Source organism: Quercus suber, unplaced genomic scaffold (genome assembly GCF_002906115.3).
Source record: "Quercus suber isolate HL8 unplaced genomic scaffold, Cork oak 2.0 scaffold_242, whole genome shotgun sequence".
Lineage (NCBI taxonomy): Eukaryota > Viridiplantae > Streptophyta > Magnoliopsida > Fagales > Fagaceae > Quercus > Quercus suber.
In genome coordinates this window covers 881,684-899,973 of record NW_027069699.1, presented here as the reverse complement: position 1 = coordinate 899,973, position 18,290 = coordinate 881,684, and the positions used below count along the sequence as shown (strand labels likewise).

The window sequence follows — 18,290 nt, the reverse complement described above, 5'->3', positions numbered from 1 at the left end:
CTTCAGGTCATGTGCCTCTTTTGCTAACTTAATAGATATGATTAACCCATATACTCTGTTGATCTTCTTTTTGCTAACATGGGTGTCCAAAGCTTTCTGAGCAACTAATTATTCCCTTGGATGTGTGTAGTCCTCCCGTTCCACACATACCAGGTAATTATAAGAGCATCACCATCAGATATGCTAAATGTGCCAAATGCCAAATATTTGGCACATTTGGCACTCCAAACACCAAAAACCCCTTTATCAGATGTGCCAAATCTCATAAAATTTGCCACATGTAAACAGTACAGTTGCAAATTTGCAACGGTACGGAATCAGAATGGTATAAGTTTTAATCATTTCTTATTTTCTTTTCTCGCTCCTCTCTTTTCACTTTATTCTTTTCTCTTCTCTCTCACCTCTATGCTCTCTCACCAGTTCCCTCTCTTCTTAGCCACCGATTCCCTCTGTTCTCTCTTTTCCCTTTAATTTAAGATCAGTTCGACGGTGGCCATTATCACTAGAGGCGCAAGCGGCATGGGCGACGAGTTTGCCACTCATGACGCACGAGCCATCGCCGAGCCTCGCGAGTTCGCCGCTCACAGTGCATGAGCCATTGTCATTGCCGACGTCCAAGACGAGAAGGGCCATCTCCGATCTTGCCGATCTCTCTCTCTCTCTCTCTTTTGGTGGTTGGTTGTTTTGATTGTTGTTGGTTGGCTGATTGGTTGATGGTGGTAGGTTGATCGGGTTGTGGGTGTCAGATTTGGGATGGGTATGAGATTTGGGATGGTCTCAAATCGGGTTGTGGTTTGTGGGAGTGAGATTGGGTTGTGGGTGTGAGATTTGTGGCTGTGTAGTGTTTGTTTGAGTTTAGGGTTTTTTTTTTTTTTTTTTTTTAGCAGTGGCTGATATTGGTGGTCGATGGTTAATCTGTGGGGGTGGCCGGTGGTTGTGGGCTGTGGCGGTTCATCTGCGGGTGTGGGTTGTTGTTGATGGTGATGATAGAGAGGAGATAATATATTATTTTAATGTGTAGTAAATATTATTTTAATGTATAGAATTGAATGATAAAACATCTGATATATGGGATGATGTAAAATGATGTGATAAAATAATAAAGTAGGTCTTTGGTATGGCAAAATAGCATAAATTATGCCACAGCTGTTGTGGATGCTCTAATGAGGAATTACTTGGGAGTGGCCCCAACAATTTGCAAGAATAGCAACATAGGTTCCATACAATTAACCTCGTGGCAATGGGACCCTAGGTCTGGTCCTTGGCAGCAAATTTCCAACAAGAGTAAATCTATGTACCCAACCTACTTTACACATTTTTAACAACTTGCTGCGGTGGCAAGTTGTGATTGGTAGGTGAATTAAGTGGGATATCACTCTTTGCACACTCCAGTTTCTGTAAATTCTGGTGACTAGTCCCAAGTACCGCAAATTTGTTTTATCCAACTCTTTAGGTTTATGCTTGTATTATTGACCTCTTAATTCTCATTGCATGTCTTGGCTGTCAATAAGCCATGTGGCTGCCAACATGTGCCATGTGCTTCCTGTTCCTGCCAACGATTCCCTGTAATTCTTTTACAACCATATGTTACAGGGTTGTATTTGAAAGATGAAAATACATCCTGCTCCTTTTTTTTTTCCCCTTAATTTCCTCATATATCAGAAAAATGAATGAATTAAGAAACAATGAAAAGGTCAATACCTATGTGTATCAAACTACCAAATTATGTGTGGTCTTGCGCTTTGTTGTGAAATTAAAGAATGACATTATCCTACACAATTAGGAGAAGCTCTCAAATCTCTCTTCTTGTGGGTTAAAAGTAAGTCATAGACCATGATCTCCTTTATAGTACCACCTACCATAAAGGTGCTGTTTTAAATTCTAGGAGCTCATAATGAACAAGGGCTGTGTCAAATTCATCTTACTGGAGTGATAGGTATGATGTTGCTATGGAGGAAACATCCCCCAAGCATAATTTGGTGATAATGTAGATATGGACAGCCTACCTAGCATTTGTTATCATACCATTCTTGAGTGTCCACTTGAAAACACTACTCTAACAGCAAGTTCTCCATCACTTAGCTACTGTTTATTTAAGAATGATAATTAGTTAGGTATACAGTGGAAAAATAATAATAATGAAAGAAGAAGAAAAGGTAGTCAGATGTTTTTATAATATTCTTTATCCTTTTTGTTTTTTTTGGATGTATAAATTAGTTGACATGGTTCTTATCTTCCTATTTCTATGTTACTTGTATTGGAGTGCAACATTGGATTCCAACACAAGTAGCCAACTGGTCCTTGTAAAGTGTTGGAAAGGGCCTGAAACAAGTCATTTTTGGAGGCGGATTGTCAGGGAACTCTCACGCCTCACATAATTGAGGCTTCATACCTCTTTTTCTCACCTGGTCCTCACTTTATTAGATATTACAAAGACGTACCTAATTTGATCCCTAAATCACATATAGAATCTTAAAATAATGACTTTTGTGCTGTATTATAGTACTTTATCTAACTCCACTTGATTGACTAAGTTCACCCCTCTTAATGTTTATTACTAAATGTTCTGTTGATCATCTTCACGGGATTAAGCTTTAGTTTTAGAGTGATGCTACGTGAGTACTACAAATTCTATTGTGTAAACCTTACAAATTGATGAGACACCGATCACATTATTGCATGTCAATTTGTAAACTTTTTTGTAGTAAAATTGATAATGACTAGCATTTTCCTTTGTTTCGTTTCTGTTCAAATATGAACATTTGTATGTTATTCCTATAGCAAGTGCAAAGGGTTGAGAATCAGATATATAATTACTTAGCATATGAACATTGAATGTTCTAGCTCATGATCATGAAGTCAAATTTGATTCAGCAATAGTTTGGTATAAAATCTATTTTTAAGTTTATCTTAAATTACAAGTGTTATTAATGCCAACAGATTTTTGAATCATAATTTGCCTTCATGCTGGTGCTAGAGTTTAGAAAGAGACCCCTTATGTTGTTGTTTCCCTATAAAATTAAGATTTGTAATTGTGGTAACTGGTCGTTCGGTCATCATATTTTTTTTCGTAGGTTGTTCACCATATCCACAATAGGAAAAAGCATAATAATTTTTTGAAAAAGAAAGGATCAAACCAGCATCTAAGCATTCCCATTGGGGTAATGTATAACCCATCAAAATGTAAAGTACATTATACTATTCACAAAAAAAAAAAAAAAAAAAAAAAAAAAAAGCCAGTGTCCAATGAATGAATGCAAATGTTATGTAAATATACAATTATACATAGCATTGTGTAAATGTTTTTAATTCTCTCCTCTCTCTCCCACAGTAAAATTAAAGTAAGACTATTTTAATGTGACGTATTGTAAAATAAAAAATGAAATGTATGGTGTGTTATAAAACTTGTTATAAAACTAGTTATGTAAAATCGATAAGTGGTTTTCTTAAAAAAAAAGTTTTTATTTATTTATTTTTTTTTTTTGGCTTTTGCATAATAAGTGGATGGGAATGCTTTATAGATCCAATTTTTTTGATGTCATATTTGTATGCATTGTTGAAAATATCTCGCCAATCGGAGCAACATCGATCAAGTAGATGATATTGATTGAAGTGTTGTCGGTCTGCAAATAACTTCAACTAAAGCTTTTTAAATGGGTACTTCCTCACTTGATTAAAAAGTTAATATGATGTCTAATCATTGTGGATAAGTAAATCCATGAATAAGTTAGGCATTAAGCATATATGGAAAACCTAGTGACAGATGGGAAATCAATTAAGAGGATGGGTTGGTAATTTTCAGCTGGAATAAGGCCATAGGGAATAGCAAGCATCTTGTTGTCACCTTCCATATCCAGCTCACACCTCTTGTTGGAGTTTGACATGGCATCCTCCAAACAAACCCACATGAAATTATTAATTGAAACCTTATACTATTATTATTTTTAAAAAATATTTATATTTTCTTTGTGAGAAAGACAGGTAAATATCAAGGTCTCCACCTTCAAATTCTATCTCTCTAGCACCTACAAAAGGCCACCATCATTCATTTCCTCCTCACTTATTCACCTGCTCTTAAGTTCTCTATATATTTCTCTCTACTTCTTTGGCTTGCTATTCAAAAATCTTGATCAAGAAAAACCCATTTGCCATTTCATATAAGTTCACTTATTCATATTTTAAAAGAAAAAAAAATGAGAGAAATTCTGCACATACAAGCTGGGCAATGTGGCAACCAAATTGGTAGCAAATTCTGGGAAGTTATGTGTAATGAACATGGCATTGATGCCACAGGAAGATATGTTGGTGATTCCCACCTTCAAATTGAAAGAGTGAATGTTTACTACAACGAAGCAAGCGGCGGTCGCTATGTACCTAGAGCTGTGTTAATGGACCTTGAGCCAGGGACCATGGATAGCTTGCGTACTGGTCCATATGGGAAATTATTTAGGCCTGATAATTTTGTTTTTGGCCAAAATGGGGCTGGTAATAATTGGGCTAAAGGGCATTATACTGAGGGAGCTGAATTGATCGATTCTGTTCTTGATGTTGTTCGTAAAGAGACTGAGAATTGTGATTGCTTACAAGGTATTGCATGTTGTCATTTCTTCATTTATAGGTCAATATATATACGCACATCTTGATGATACACTCTTTGTTAGATGCAAGGGCACAAATTTAACATACATGATACATCCAACCTAGTGGTATTGGACTGTGTCATACAAACAAATATGTAACATTTTTTTCTTCATGCACAAATGGCACATTTAGGTCCAAAATATTAGATGTACTAACTTATAAAGATCAGTGCTGACTCAAGCCCTTGGCAATTTAGGCAATTGCTGAGGCCTTCAAAAATAAAGGCCCCCTAATCGTACTCCTATACTATAATGCTATACCTATATAACAACCTAAAATAAGATATAAATCATACCTATATACTTTTTATTTTGAAAAAGATATTTTCTAGCTAAAAATAATTAAGAAATTTATATGCATTTTTCTCTCTATCCCATTTAGAAAAGTCTTTCATCATTTTCCCAAAACAAAATCTATCGATCTTCCCATAAAAAATATTAAATAATTGAAGTATAAATACACAAAATGTTTCACTTAAAGTCATCACCTTTCAAATCTTGTTGAGCCAGCCTTGATAAAGATATAGACTTAGAAATTATAATTTTCATGGATTGTGTTTGTGTGTGTGTATGTGACAGGTTTCCAGATTTGCCATTCACTGGGAGGTGGGACCGGGTCTGGGATGGGGACACTACTGATATCAAAGATCAGGGAAGAATACCCTGATAGGATGATGTTGACTTTTTCAGTGTTCCCCTCCCCTAAGGTTTCTGACACTGTGGTTGAGCCTTACAATGCTACTCTCTCTGTGCACCAGCTAGTTGAAAATGCTGATGAGTGCATGGTACTTGACAATGAAGCGCTTTATGATATTTGTTTCCGAACCCTCAAGCTCACAAATCCAAGCTGTAAGTTGAAACTTTCTATTCCCATGCACAATTTTATGCACTCTATAATGAGTAGCCTATGAATATTTAGGGGCATTTGAAGTTCTTCAAAAAATTGAATTGCTAAAAATAGAATAGTATATATGCCATTTTAACTCCATTTATGTCAATATTTAGCGTCATATATTTTGTTCAGTCATTCTAAGTCCAAAAAAAGGAGAAGGGTTGCAATAGGTTAACAATCAGCGTAAAATTTAATCATTTTATTTAAATATATGTCATTTTGCTTACAAAATCATCCCTATGAAATGGGGTTTTAGAGAACTTGTTTCTTACTCTTGCCTATAAAAGGGCAATGGGCAATGAGCAAAACTTTACAGATTTATAGATATTTATAACTTGGATTCTCTAGTTGAAATCAACTATATAGCTTTATTAACCAATATGATAGAAACAATATTATCTTTTAATGATAATTAAATTCAACCATGTGATTCATTGGTCAATGTAACTACATGATTGAATTCAATAAAAAAACCTGAAGTACAACATCTGAAGAAATTTATTAAGTTTTACCCTTAAGGCTACGTGGAAACCAATAATGCCTCTCAATTGTCATGAAGCATCAAAACATGCCCTCAATGATTAGACAAATGATGTGCGTCACTGTTGGTCCTCTAATATGTGCATGTCTAAGAAACCTTAGTACTTCCCTAATAATATTTCTCTACTATTTGCATATTTGTGCCATAGTTGGTGATCTCAACCATTTGATTTCAACAACCATGAGTGGAGTAACATGTTGCCTCCGCTTCCCTGGCCAACTCAACTCTGATCTACGCAAACTGGCCGTGAATTTGATCCCCTTCCCACGTCTCCACTTCTTTATGGTTGGTTTTGCACCCTTAACCGCCCGTGGCTCCCAACAATACCGTGCACTAACCATCCCTGAGCTTACTCAACAAATGTGGGATGCCAAAAACATGATGTGTGCCGCTGATCCACGCCACGGAAGGTACCTAACTGCCTCAGCTATGTTCCGCGGCAAAATGAGCACTAAGGAAGTTGATGAACAAATGATAAATGTACAAAACAAGAACTCCTCCTACTTTGTTGAGTGGATTCCTAATAATGTTAAATCAAGTGTTTGTGACATTCCACCAACTGGGTTATCAATGTCTTCCACATTCATGGGGAATTCCACATCCATTCAAGAAATGTTTAGGCGTGTTTCTGAGCAATTCACGGTCATGTTTAGAAGAAAGGCATTTTTGCATTGGTACACTGGGGAAGGAATGGATGAGATGGAGTTCACAGAGGCTGAAAGTAATATGAATGATTTGGTGTCGGAGTATCAGCAATACCAAGATGCAGCTGCTGCGGAGGAGGAGGGTGAAGAGGAGTATGATGAAGAGGGAGTGGAGAACTAAGGGGCATGTGTTTTTTTTTTTTTGGTTCTTTTGGGTATTCTCATGAGTAATGACCTGCACAGGAATGTGTTTTGTTTAAGCATGTTTGCGTTTGTGACTATTTGGTTGTGAATAAGGGCTCATGCTTTGGTGAGATGAGCTTCTGTTTATTGATGTTGTGAATTTGTGAGTATCATAAGTTATGTAATTGTGAAGAGACAAAAGGGGAAAAAATAATTATGTAACTGTGAGTACGAGTTTTGTATATATATCAAATTTTTCAATGACTCGTTATTTGACATGCTTCAATTTGTTTTTTGTTTGTTTCTAACCATAAAATTTAATTAGAAAAAGGCATAGATAGAAAGAGAACTTAAGAACTAACGTGCACATGCAAATCCCTCACTTGAGTTTTCCTCCTCGACTTGAGCCTATATAAATCCCTTAAGACATTGATTCCTCAATGGGGCTACTATGGTTATGGCCAAGTAAGATTACCACGACAGGTCTACCGCCTCTTACCCTTTTTGTTCAACAAAGAACTGGGTAGCCTACTAATAAGGTACACAAACTTCTTCGATCTACATGACCAAAATGCAAAACAAACTGATTAATTTAAACATCAACTTCACCATAAAGTAATAAATTTTATTAAAAAGAAACAAGTAATAGAATACAAAAACAGAATTATCAGTCAACATAAGCAGCCATAACCAACTGCACTGTACATAAATTACAAGCATGCCAAGATCTTCTATTCACCCTTTGATTTCAACTTAAAAATAAGAGTTGGATCCTTTACAAACATATAAATCATTCCATAGCATCTCAATTATTGCCCATGATTGTTGTATTTGAAAAATCAGTAAAGAGCATATGAGGCAGGCTTGTGATTACATAATCAGGGAGGTATCCCCTATACCCCCAGCAAACTCACTAAACCAATCGATCCAATAATGTTGCAAAAGAATGCTTCGAGATGACAACAACGAACCAGACATGCACATAATTTGATTGGCACCATTTCTCCATTTTCACTTTAATATCTGCATCAGGGTGTTAAAATCTTTGATCATTTTGTCCAGAAAGTGAGATGCATGTGTCTGTTCTATGATGCTCTTCTTCAGGAAAAGAGCAATTCAACAGAAACAAATGCAGCCTTCATAAATGTCAAGAAGCTGCATGCCTTTTATTTTCAAGTCCAAAACCCTCTTTGAGAGCTACTTGTGCTTCATTCTCCCTTCCCAGAGCAAAAAGAGCAGCAGCTTGTAAATAGAAAGCAATATGCCAGATAGGGGTTATTACTTGTGCTTGTGCTGCATCATTAAGGGCTTCCTGTGGCATATCACTCATAAGAAAACATAGGCTACGGCGTGCAAAAACTGTGGGGGAAACCATGGTTCCAACATCAATGAACTGCAAATTAAATAAACAAACTGTCAGCAAAAATGCCAGAAATTCTCCCATGATTATGCTAAGAATTGCAGAGGCCTCATTGGTTAAGCATCATATAATCTGTCAAACATTTTAGGGGTAAAACTTCAGATTGGCCCAGAAAACATATCAGCACTCAAACAAAAAGAGACCCAACATTATGATTTCCATTCAAACAGTGTATTCTCAAATTTTTTTGGACACAATAATCTTTTTTCTACTACCGTTCAAAAGATAAGGGATGTTGGAAGTTACTCTTTTTATTCTTCGTCTGCTTCTGTTTATGGTAATTCACAAAGAGCAAAAAAAATTTGATATTGTTTACACCCTAAGGATACACTGATACAATTTTGATATGCAAGAAATAAGATTGCCAATTGTAGACATCTATTAGGAATCCTAAGTAATTCAAAATGGCAATTAATCCCTATAAAAAAAATGGCAATTAATCATTTTGACCTGGGTGTAGCACTCAATTGCAGCTCTGAGATCTTTATGCCGGAAAGCAACATCACCCTTTTTCTTTGAGTTCAATGTTTCCTGCATCTGGTTGGTCCACATTTGGAATGAAAGCTGCATCAGAAAGAAAAATAATAACAATAATAATAAGCAGATCATAGACTAACCAAGCAAAACAGGGTGGCAAAATAAAAGTTTACAATGATATGCATGTAAGAAGCACAATGCAGCTGCAGAATTTATAGAGAAATTCAACAGAGCAGAATGAATAGAGAAATTCAACAGAGTTTTACTTACATCTACAAGTAGTTGACAGAGAATGTATGATTGGTTAGATTCAACAAACAAATGCACATGGACTAATGCTCAATTTGTAAGTTGCAACTAATCAAGCATGCACTTGCCATAAAAACAATCATACAAGGGAACAAAGCAAAGAACCTCTATACATAGCTCACTATTGATTATCTGCCATTTAATGATGTGACTATTCAGTCCCAACTTGACCACCCTCTCTGGTAATATTGTAACAAGAAGATTGTGATTGAGTGACCAAAATATGGATGGTCAAATAAGAAAGATAAAGCCTAAAGCCAAAAATTTTGTATTAGGATCATAAGTTGTAAAAAAAAAAAAATGATATAGTAGAGAGAAACATCTGAATCAGATAGTAAAAGATTTTGCCCAGTATTAACACAAGCCCAAGAACAAAAATCTGTAATGCTGATTATGGAATAGCCCAAATGACTCATACAGATCGTTGAGCAATCCTTTTAAGTCTGATTAACAAGAAACAAACCTCAGTTGCAGCACCCTCATCGTCTTTATATCCAATCTTTTCTAAGATCTCATGTATGGCAGTCAAATCCATTCTTAAGCAAGCCTCACCAAGTGGAGTTAGAGGCAAAGCTTCACCATGTGCTATACCCATCAATACATGAGAAGGGACCTGCAAAACAAATCAAAAAGTCCATTCAACTTAATTTCTTTTTGATAAGTAAAAAGTTCATTCATCTTAATGAAAAAGTATCATTAACTTTCAACAAAAAATAAATGGGAAGAGAGAAAGAGAGATGCGCAGCTCCTCTGCCATGTGATTAGAGACCTCCCAAAAAACCAAATAACCACTTAACATACACTCCACAAGCAGAAGGCATGACAAATTGATTAATGCCCCTAAGCCTAATCAGAAAGCCTTTTTATCCAAATGGCTGCATTTTCAAATTTTCTAAGTTCTTAAGGGGTCCAAAACAGGCTTTAAAAGGCTACAAAATTTGACAGAAAGGCAATTAGAAATGTTAACAATTTCTGAACAACATGTGCAACCTCTAAAAAACAAAAGACAACCAACCTCAATGTCCTTTTGAAGAGGAATCAAAGCAGCAACTAAAGACTTTGGATTTGGACGCTCTCGGGGCTCATACTGTAAACATCGTGAAGCTAAACGTACTAATTCTGTCCCTTCGTCATTTGAGAATTGGCCTTCCAAACAAGAATCAGTAAGCATCTGAATATTCCTGTCCCGTATTAGGTCAAGTGCCTGCAACGTTATGCAACATTAGATGTGCAATTACATGAAATTCAGCATTATATGCTCAAATGAAAAGCAGAGAATGACCATAAAGGTTCCAAAGAATGGAATTCTTATACTCTCCACCTTCTTAGGAGATCACCAAGCAGCATATAGGAGAAACAACATTCCATGAACTACCAGTCTCATTTTCACGGAAGAAATGTTATTAATTGCTAGGTATAGAAAATGTCAAAGAGAAGTAGGAAGTGAAGGAGAGAGAAAAAAGGGGGTAACCCACCAAAAAATCAGCATACCCTAGAGGTATTTTCCAAATTTCAAGGTAAAGGACGTAATGGTGCTTCATTAGCACCCCTATTAGACATGACAACCAAAGTCAAGTAATCTAATAAGTATCCAAAACAGATGTAAACCAAAAACAGGTGTAATTGATGCCTGGATTATTGACTAGGGCTCACAAAGAGTATGCATCTGTTCCATGGTGTACTCTCAACAGTGTATATCTCCAATATAACTCATTATTTATACAGTTCCCAATTTCTTTCCATCCAATTTTACTTCTCATGTGCACCCACATACAACATTTTTTAGTTAAAATAAACAGAATAATACATCACAATAGAGTTTTTTGGAGACTTGTGTCACATTGTTTAATGTGGTGTATTTGGAGTGAAAGGAATGCTAGATGTTTTGAGGGATGCGAACGGTCTTTGCTAGAGATTAAGTCCTTTTTCTTACATACTCTCCTTGATTGGAGTGTGGCTCTGTCGCATTTTCTTGTTTTTCCATTCCTGTTTTGCTTGATCATTGTAATTTTGGTTCTTGATTTTTGCCCCCACAGTACATCCCCAATGTACTCGGGTTGGCTTTTTTTATTAATAAAATTTTCGTTATCTATCAAATATATATATATATGCCACTGCATCCCCGATCAGAAGATTTAATTCCAGCAAAAGAAACAGATGATCTAGCTCACAGTGACAAAACATCAACTTCCAAAAACTTGCAACCATCTGGAGGTAACAAGCTAAAAATCAACCTCCAAAAGCCAGATACAATATTTCTCATTATTGCACCCAGTTTTGGAACTCAATTCCTGGATTTAAATATTTTCGGCATTTTATTATTCATAACCCCTTAAAAAAATTTCCTATTGAAATGACGTAACGTCTTATAATGTAATTCACTTTTTGGATAGATTCTCAAGTGCAATGATTCAGACACAAGATGGGTTAAGGCATTTCTTCAGATCATCTAGATTTCAACCAGCTGAAATATCATTCCAGTCATCAAAAGTGTATTCCATTCAGCTATTCAGAATACACACACAAAAACTTGTTTTTGTACCAAAAGATTTGCACTAAAAATCTTATACAATACCAAAAAAAAAAAAAAAAGTTTTTCTTTGATAAATCTCTAACAAATTATCCCCAATGTGGCATGTATAATTTAAGAAGTCCCTATTTGCAAGAACGTACCAACTGTACTAATTTTTTTTCTTGTAGAGAGCCTCACTCTCTCTCAAGCATAAAGTAAATGACACGGAATGTCGATAAAAGAAGTACGCAAGAAACAACTATCATAATGTGCTGACTTTTTTACCAAACATACACGTCTAAAGAAGACTTACATGACTTGGAGGTATATGTTTTCCACTGAGAAGATCAAGCAAAAGGGTGCCAAAGCTGTACATTACACTTTCAGGTGTAACTCTTCCTACAGAACAGGTGAGACGTATGAATTAACATAAACTTAAGAGAAATAATGATCATGAAATCTACAAGAATATTGAATGAAAGTATATAAAGAGAGTGGATTCAACGAATAACGTACCAATTGCATATAAAGAAAAACAATAGGAAGAGACCAAGTGCCTTCACCTTTGGCCATAGGACAGTTGTGTATGCATGAATGAACATCCTCTCTCTCCCTCTGAGTTTGTGTGCGTTTGTGTGTGTGTGTGTGTATTATTAACTTAAATAGAAATTCAAAACCCCATCAAGTTGGTAACACAGGTTTATAATCAAGCTATAGATATCCTATAAAGCTAAACTATGAAAGGAAAAAAAAAAAAAAAAAATCATGTTTACATACATCTTGTTTGGGAGGGTAAGTACCTGTCCTTAAATACTCAGGAGGAGTAAATGCCAGGTTGGTACTGTAACTTTTCCCATCTCCCTCTCTCTCTCTCTCTCTCTCTCTCTCTCTCTCTCTCTCTCTCTCTCTCAGTTTGTGTGCATTTGTGTGTGTGTGTGTGTGTTATTAATAACTTAAATAGAAATTCAAAACTTCACTTTAGCTTCTAGGGCCATTAACCTTCCCACATGTTGCATTATTTATTAATTTATAGTTGATTTAATTATTTCTATAGAATTCAGGCAAGCCATGTCCATGCAGGGAATCATTAAAGGACCTGCTTTTTGCATTTTATAAGATTAAACTTAGAGAGTGGATTTAGTTAATAGATAACATACAATTAGATATAGAGTAGTGCTCATGCAACAACACCAAGGATAAGCTTACAAACTTACAATGAAATAAGTGCTTTGCTAATGTATCATTAGGCATATATTCTGCAACAAGTAACCTCTCATCACCGTCACAGCAACAACCAAGTAAATTTACCAGTCTATGGTTCCGAAGCTGACCAACAGCCCTAGCTTCTTCCTGAAGTAGTAAAAGCTCAAAGTTAAAGAGCTAAATTATTGCCACAAAAAGAAAAATAATACATCAGTGGCAATTTGTACATCCAATCAAATACAAGTATTTGTCAAGATTGTGCTTACATAATATGCATCCAACAAATTAAAGTTTAAACTGGATTAGTTAAGTCACTTAGGCATGAATTTTCTAATTCTTTAAGTATTTCAAGCCACTAAAAGAAAGGGAAAAAGGCTGCTACAAATTACAAACACCTTGATGCATCATATTACTAGATAAAGCATTATAAAAAACGTGGTCAAGATCATTCTAGCTAACCTCTTGTGTACTGAGTAAATAAAATAGCCAACAAAGAACATGTTGAAATTTGTGAATGTGTAAGTGGATTAGGACAGCAAAAATTTGAAACAAGAAAACATGATATTAGAATCCTTGGCAATTGGAACATATTTATGTACCAAAAATTGCCGGGCATCAGGCCAAGCTGATCTATTGAATCGTTTGACAGCAATACGCATTTGACTTTCAAGCTTCCCTTTATAGACTACATTTGGAGCCTTTTCACCATGCTCAGAAACTATATTCTCCACTGCAAACCCAGATGTAGCATTTTTAAGTTGATCTATTGTGTATTCCTGAAATGTGGGCAAATCACCAACTTCATTCTTCTCCTCATTTTCTGCATACAAACAGCAAACTCACACACTGCAATTGCTCTCTCACAACAAAAGTAACTAAACAAAAAATGTACACTTCCACTTACCAATGCTGTGGGTCTCAACCATTGGTCCATCATGTCCCGACCGCAGACAACACGCCGAGAACTTGAACTTGGAACACCCACAGCCCATTCCAATTCCAGAATTTAACTGCAAACACAATTAAGTCTTGAGCCTTCAAACATTACACAAGTTTCCTACAGCTAAAAGACTCCATCCAACTTGACATATAAACCCAACTAGCTCCTTCCACTGAACAAGACCCATCAAACAAATTTATACTTGGAATCTGCCATGACATGGTAAAACCTCAATATATCCATAATCTAAACAAAGCTCATTTTCACAACAACTAACGTTAACTTTGACATTTCACGATACCCACATCAAAATTTTGACTCAAGAATCAATTTAGAGCTTCCATAAGCTTCAAACAAAAACNTTAATAACTTAAATAGAAATTCAAAACCCAATCAAGTTGGTAACTCAGGTTAATAATCAAGCTACAGATATCTTATAAAGCTAAACTATGAAAGAAAAAAATATATCATCAAATTTACATGCATCTCGTTTGGGAGGGTAAGTACCTGTCCTTAAATACTCAGGAGGAGTAAATGCCAGGTTGGTACTGTAACTTTTCCCATCTCTACTGTTTTTCATCAAACCAAAGCATGAAAGTCTTGGGTTGCCATCCTAAGAAATAATATAAATAATGAAAATGACAAATCGATTCCCAGGTTAAAAATTTTTGAAAAGAAAAAGGGGGATTGTGAGTTATAAGATAAGAAGATGCTAACATCATCAAAAACAACTCTATAAGCATTCAGATCATGATACAGAGCTCGTCCTTTGCTGGTGCAATATTCTAAAGCTTGTGCAAGATGTAAAGCCACCCTTAATCGCATCACCCATTTCATAGGTTGTGCTTCCCCTGAGTCATGCAATTAAATATTAAAAGTAAGTTCCAAACAATTCACCTCCTGTGATGATCCAACTGAAACAAAAGCAAACTAGAAAGAAAATTGCATACAGCATAGAAGCATAATCAGATTTCACCATACCACTCTTGAAAAAAAAAAAGCTTCATAATTTACTTTAGGGGTAAATTACAGTTCTCCTGTTTTCCACCTTGAATTATCATTATCACCTCTACTTACACTTAACCCCCTAAACTATTGAAATGCACGATCAACCCCCCAATTTAGTATATGTTACACTTAAAGCATAGTCAGGGTGAAAGATTATGGGGAAAAAGTGTAATTTGCCCTTCTTTTAGTGAAACAGTACTTTTGGGGAAATACTCCAGGAAAGATCTCTTTACCTATCTCTTAAGTTCCTTTATACAAAACATAGTTAAGATTATTACTGTAACATGTCGTTTAAGTTACAGGTCACAAAAGGAAAAGATGGCATTAGGCAGCAATTATGAAACTGCCTGTCTTACAATTACAGGAATGTCATAGGAAAACACCAAAACTTTCCTCCCCCCCACCCCCCCCCCCCCAAAAAAAAAGGGCTTTCCACTTGATTTCTACAACCCATCATCAAACCTATGGTTTATTGGCCAAATCACTTAGACCAACTCAGAATGTAGATATTACAAAGGATATATGTTCAATGGCAGACAACTAGACAAGAGTCATTTATCTTAATATGCGCGTAGTTGCCTGGTAGGATGAAATATCTATTCGAGGGCACTTCTTTGATGTTACTTTCACTTTAGCTTCTAGGGCCATTAACCTTCCCACATGTTGCATTATTTATTAATTTATAGTTGATTTAATTATTTCTATAGAATTCAGGCAAGCCATGTCCATGCAGGGAATCATTAAAGGACCTGCTTTTTGCATTTTATAAGATTAAACTTAGAGAGTGGATTTAGTTAATAGATAACATACAATTAGATATAGAGTAGTGCTCATGCAACAACACCAAGGATAAGCTTACAAACTTACAATGAAATAAGTGCTTTGCTAATGTATCATTAGGCATATATTCTGCAACAAGTAACCTCTCATCACCGTCACAGCAACAACCAAGTAAATTTACCAGTCTATGGTTCCGAAGCTGACCAACAGCCCTAGCTTCTTCCTGAAGTAGTAAAAGCTCAAAGTTAAAGAGCTAAATTATTGCCACAAAAAGAAAAATAATACATCAGTGGCAATTTGTACATCCAATCAAATACAAGTATTTGTCAAGATTGTGCTTACATAATATGCATCCAACAAATTAAAGTTTAAACTGGATTAGTTAAGTCACTTAGGCATGAATTTTCTAATTCTTTAAGTATTTCAAGCCACTAAAAGAAAGGGAAAAAGGCTGCTACAAATTACAAACACCTTGATGCATCATATTACTAGATAAAGCATTATAAAAAACGTGGTCAAGATCATTCTAGCTAACCTCTTGTGTACTGAGTAAATAAAATAGCCAACAAAGAACATGTTGAAATTTGTGAATGTGTAAGTGGATTAGGACAGCAAAAATTTGAAACAAGAAAACATGATATTAGAATCCTTGGCAATTGGAACATATTTATGTACCAAAAATTGCCGGGCATCAGGCCAAGCTGATCTATTGAATCGTTTGACAGCAATACGCATTTGACTTTCAAGCTTCCCTTTATAGACTACATTTGGAGCCTTTTCACCATGCTCAGAAACTATATTCTCCACTGCAAACCCAGATGTAGCATTTTTAAGTTGATCTATTGTGTATTCCTGAAATGTGGGCAAATCACCAACTTCATTCTTCTCCTCATTTTCTGCATACAAACAGCAAACTCACACACTGCAATTGCTCTCTCACAACAAAAGTAACTAAACAAAAAATGTACACTTCCACTTACCAATGCTGTGGGTCTCAACCATTGGTCCATCATGTCCCGACCGCAGACAACACGCCGAGAACTTGAACTTGGAACACCCACAGCCCATTCCAATTCCAGAATTTAACTGCAAACACAATTAAGTCTTGAGCCTTCAAACATTACACAAGTTTCCTACAGCTAAAAGACTCCATCCAACTTGACATATAAACCCAACTAGCTCCTTCCACTGAACAAGACCCATCAAACAAATTTATACTTGGAATCTGCCATGACATGGTAAAACCTCAATATATCCATAATCTAAACAAAGCTCATTTTCACAACAACTAACGTTAACTTTGACATTTCACGATACCCACATCAAAATTTTGACTCAAGAATCAATTTAGAGCTTCCATAAGAACCAAAACATGGAACTCAAACAAAAAAAAAAAAAAAAAAAAAACCATAACTTCATAGTGAAAACTCAGAAAATCCAAGTAAAAAATAAGCAGCAATAGATTGAATACTCAGCATTATAGCTAAAGGAAAAACATACCCTTTAAACTGCTATTGAAGCCTTCAAAGTCAACTTTAGTGTGAACTTAAGCTTCACAGAATTCCAATCCTCCAGCTCAAACCCAGCTCTGTGAAAGCTCCAAGAGCTCCTTTATTCACATCAAGCGCACCAACCCAGTAATTAGAAAACAAAAAACAAAGCGTGCGTTCTAGAGCCAATCAAAGAGCACCTTTTAATCAAATCAAGGATCACAAAAACAAAAGCACGAAAAGTATTGCACTGAATAGTATGAATCCAAACCCACCCAAAAAACCAAAAAAAACATAATAAAAACAAACAAAAGATTAAAGCTTTGAGAACCTGTGAGTGAACCAGGTGATTCTTTGTCCTCGTTTCGGTCAAAAGGCATAGAAAGCAAAGTCTTTTTTTTTTTTTTTTTCTCTCTTTTTTTTTTTTCTTTCTATTTTGTGATTATATTACTAAGTAAGTATGTAGTACTATAAAAAAAGTGTTAATGGGTCTTGTTTAAATCGAAGAGATCTTTGAGCTTCTTTGGTGGGTTTTTTTGTGTGAATGAGAAATTTGAAAGCTTTGAGATTCCGATTGGACATGTATCTTGTAGTACAACAACAACATCCTAATAATTATTAATATTCTTTTTTCTTTCACTATGTATGCGATTTGCCGTGTGCGTGTGATGATAAGTGTGACTGTGGGTGTTTTTAGTTTTAGTACTGCACTCCATTTTTCCTATTTCCACCGACATCACTCTTTCCCTTTTCAATTTTCCATACCATTCTCAAATATCCAACTATCCACTTCTGTAAGACTATAATACCAAAGTTTTTAGAGTAAAATACAGTTAATATCTTGAGGTTTGGGTTAATTCTAGTTAAGTTCAAAACTTTCTAAAACTGACCAATTTGGTATGTAATTATTATGAAAATGAGGATATGAGTAACCGTTAAGGGACCAATTTAGCTTAATTTTGAAAAGTTTAGGACTTGGCTGACATTAATCTAAATCTCAAAATTGTTAACTTACCTCTAAAATTTTTAAATAAAGTTTATCAACAAAATCCGAACATAAAGGATTTAAAATATCTTGTTCATTCCTATCAATATATATTTGATCTTTACATGTGATTTATAATTTTCTTTGACTTGTTACATACTTATATATTACATGGTTCATGTTTACTTTAATCATGTTATTCACTGTATTATTTAAATAAATTATATGACTATTTAAATAATTTGTGTGATTAAAAGTATACCCAA

At 35.3% G+C, this 18,290-nt stretch overlaps 3 protein-coding genes across 4 annotated transcripts; 1 reads left to right on the top strand and 2 right to left on the bottom strand.

Moving 5' to 3' along the window:
- The first annotated feature begins 4,005 nt into the window (after positions 1-4,005).
- Positions 4,006-7,161, top strand: LOC111985755 (tubulin beta chain). Its single transcript, XM_024017403.2, has 3 exons — positions 4,006-4,587; positions 5,220-5,489; positions 6,222-7,161. Exons 1-3 carry the CDS (start codon positions 4,194-4,196, stop codon positions 6,896-6,898), a joined length of 1,341 nt encoding a protein of 446 aa, XP_023873171.1. The 5' UTR covers positions 4,006-4,193; the 3' UTR covers positions 6,899-7,161.
- A 343-nt stretch (positions 7,162-7,504) lies between these two features.
- Positions 7,505-17,722, bottom strand: LOC111985771 (serine/threonine-protein kinase BSK7). 2 transcript variants are annotated; one of them, XM_065780644.1, is made up of 12 exons: positions 17,371-17,722; positions 17,050-17,158; positions 16,530-16,635; positions 16,225-16,445; positions 15,637-15,772; positions 14,479-14,612; positions 14,269-14,374; positions 11,932-12,017; positions 10,122-10,310; positions 9,570-9,719; positions 8,771-8,857; positions 7,505-8,293 (listed from the first exon to the last, which is right to left on the bottom strand). In XM_065780644.1, the coding sequence occupies exons 3-12, from the start codon at positions 16,615-16,617 to the stop codon at positions 8,048-8,050; spliced, it is 1,443 nt and encodes a 480-aa protein (XP_065636716.1). In that variant the 5' UTR covers positions 16,618-16,635; positions 17,050-17,158; positions 17,371-17,722; the 3' UTR covers positions 7,505-8,047. The 2 variants fall into 2 exon arrangements, with proteins under 2 accessions (XP_065636716.1, XP_023873185.1); XM_024017417.2 differs by having other exon boundaries at positions 8,771-8,884; positions 17,371-17,718.
- LOC136070557 (serine/threonine-protein kinase BSK3-like) lies at positions 12,741-14,112 on the bottom strand. Its single transcript, XM_065780645.1, has 3 exons — positions 13,726-14,112; positions 13,421-13,641; positions 12,741-12,968 (listed from the first exon to the last, which is right to left on the bottom strand). The coding sequence occupies exons 1-3, from the start codon at positions 13,811-13,813 to the stop codon at positions 12,756-12,758; spliced, it is 522 nt and encodes a 173-aa protein (XP_065636717.1). The 5' UTR covers positions 13,814-14,112; the 3' UTR covers positions 12,741-12,755.
- Positions 17,723-18,290: the final 568 nt, after the last annotated feature.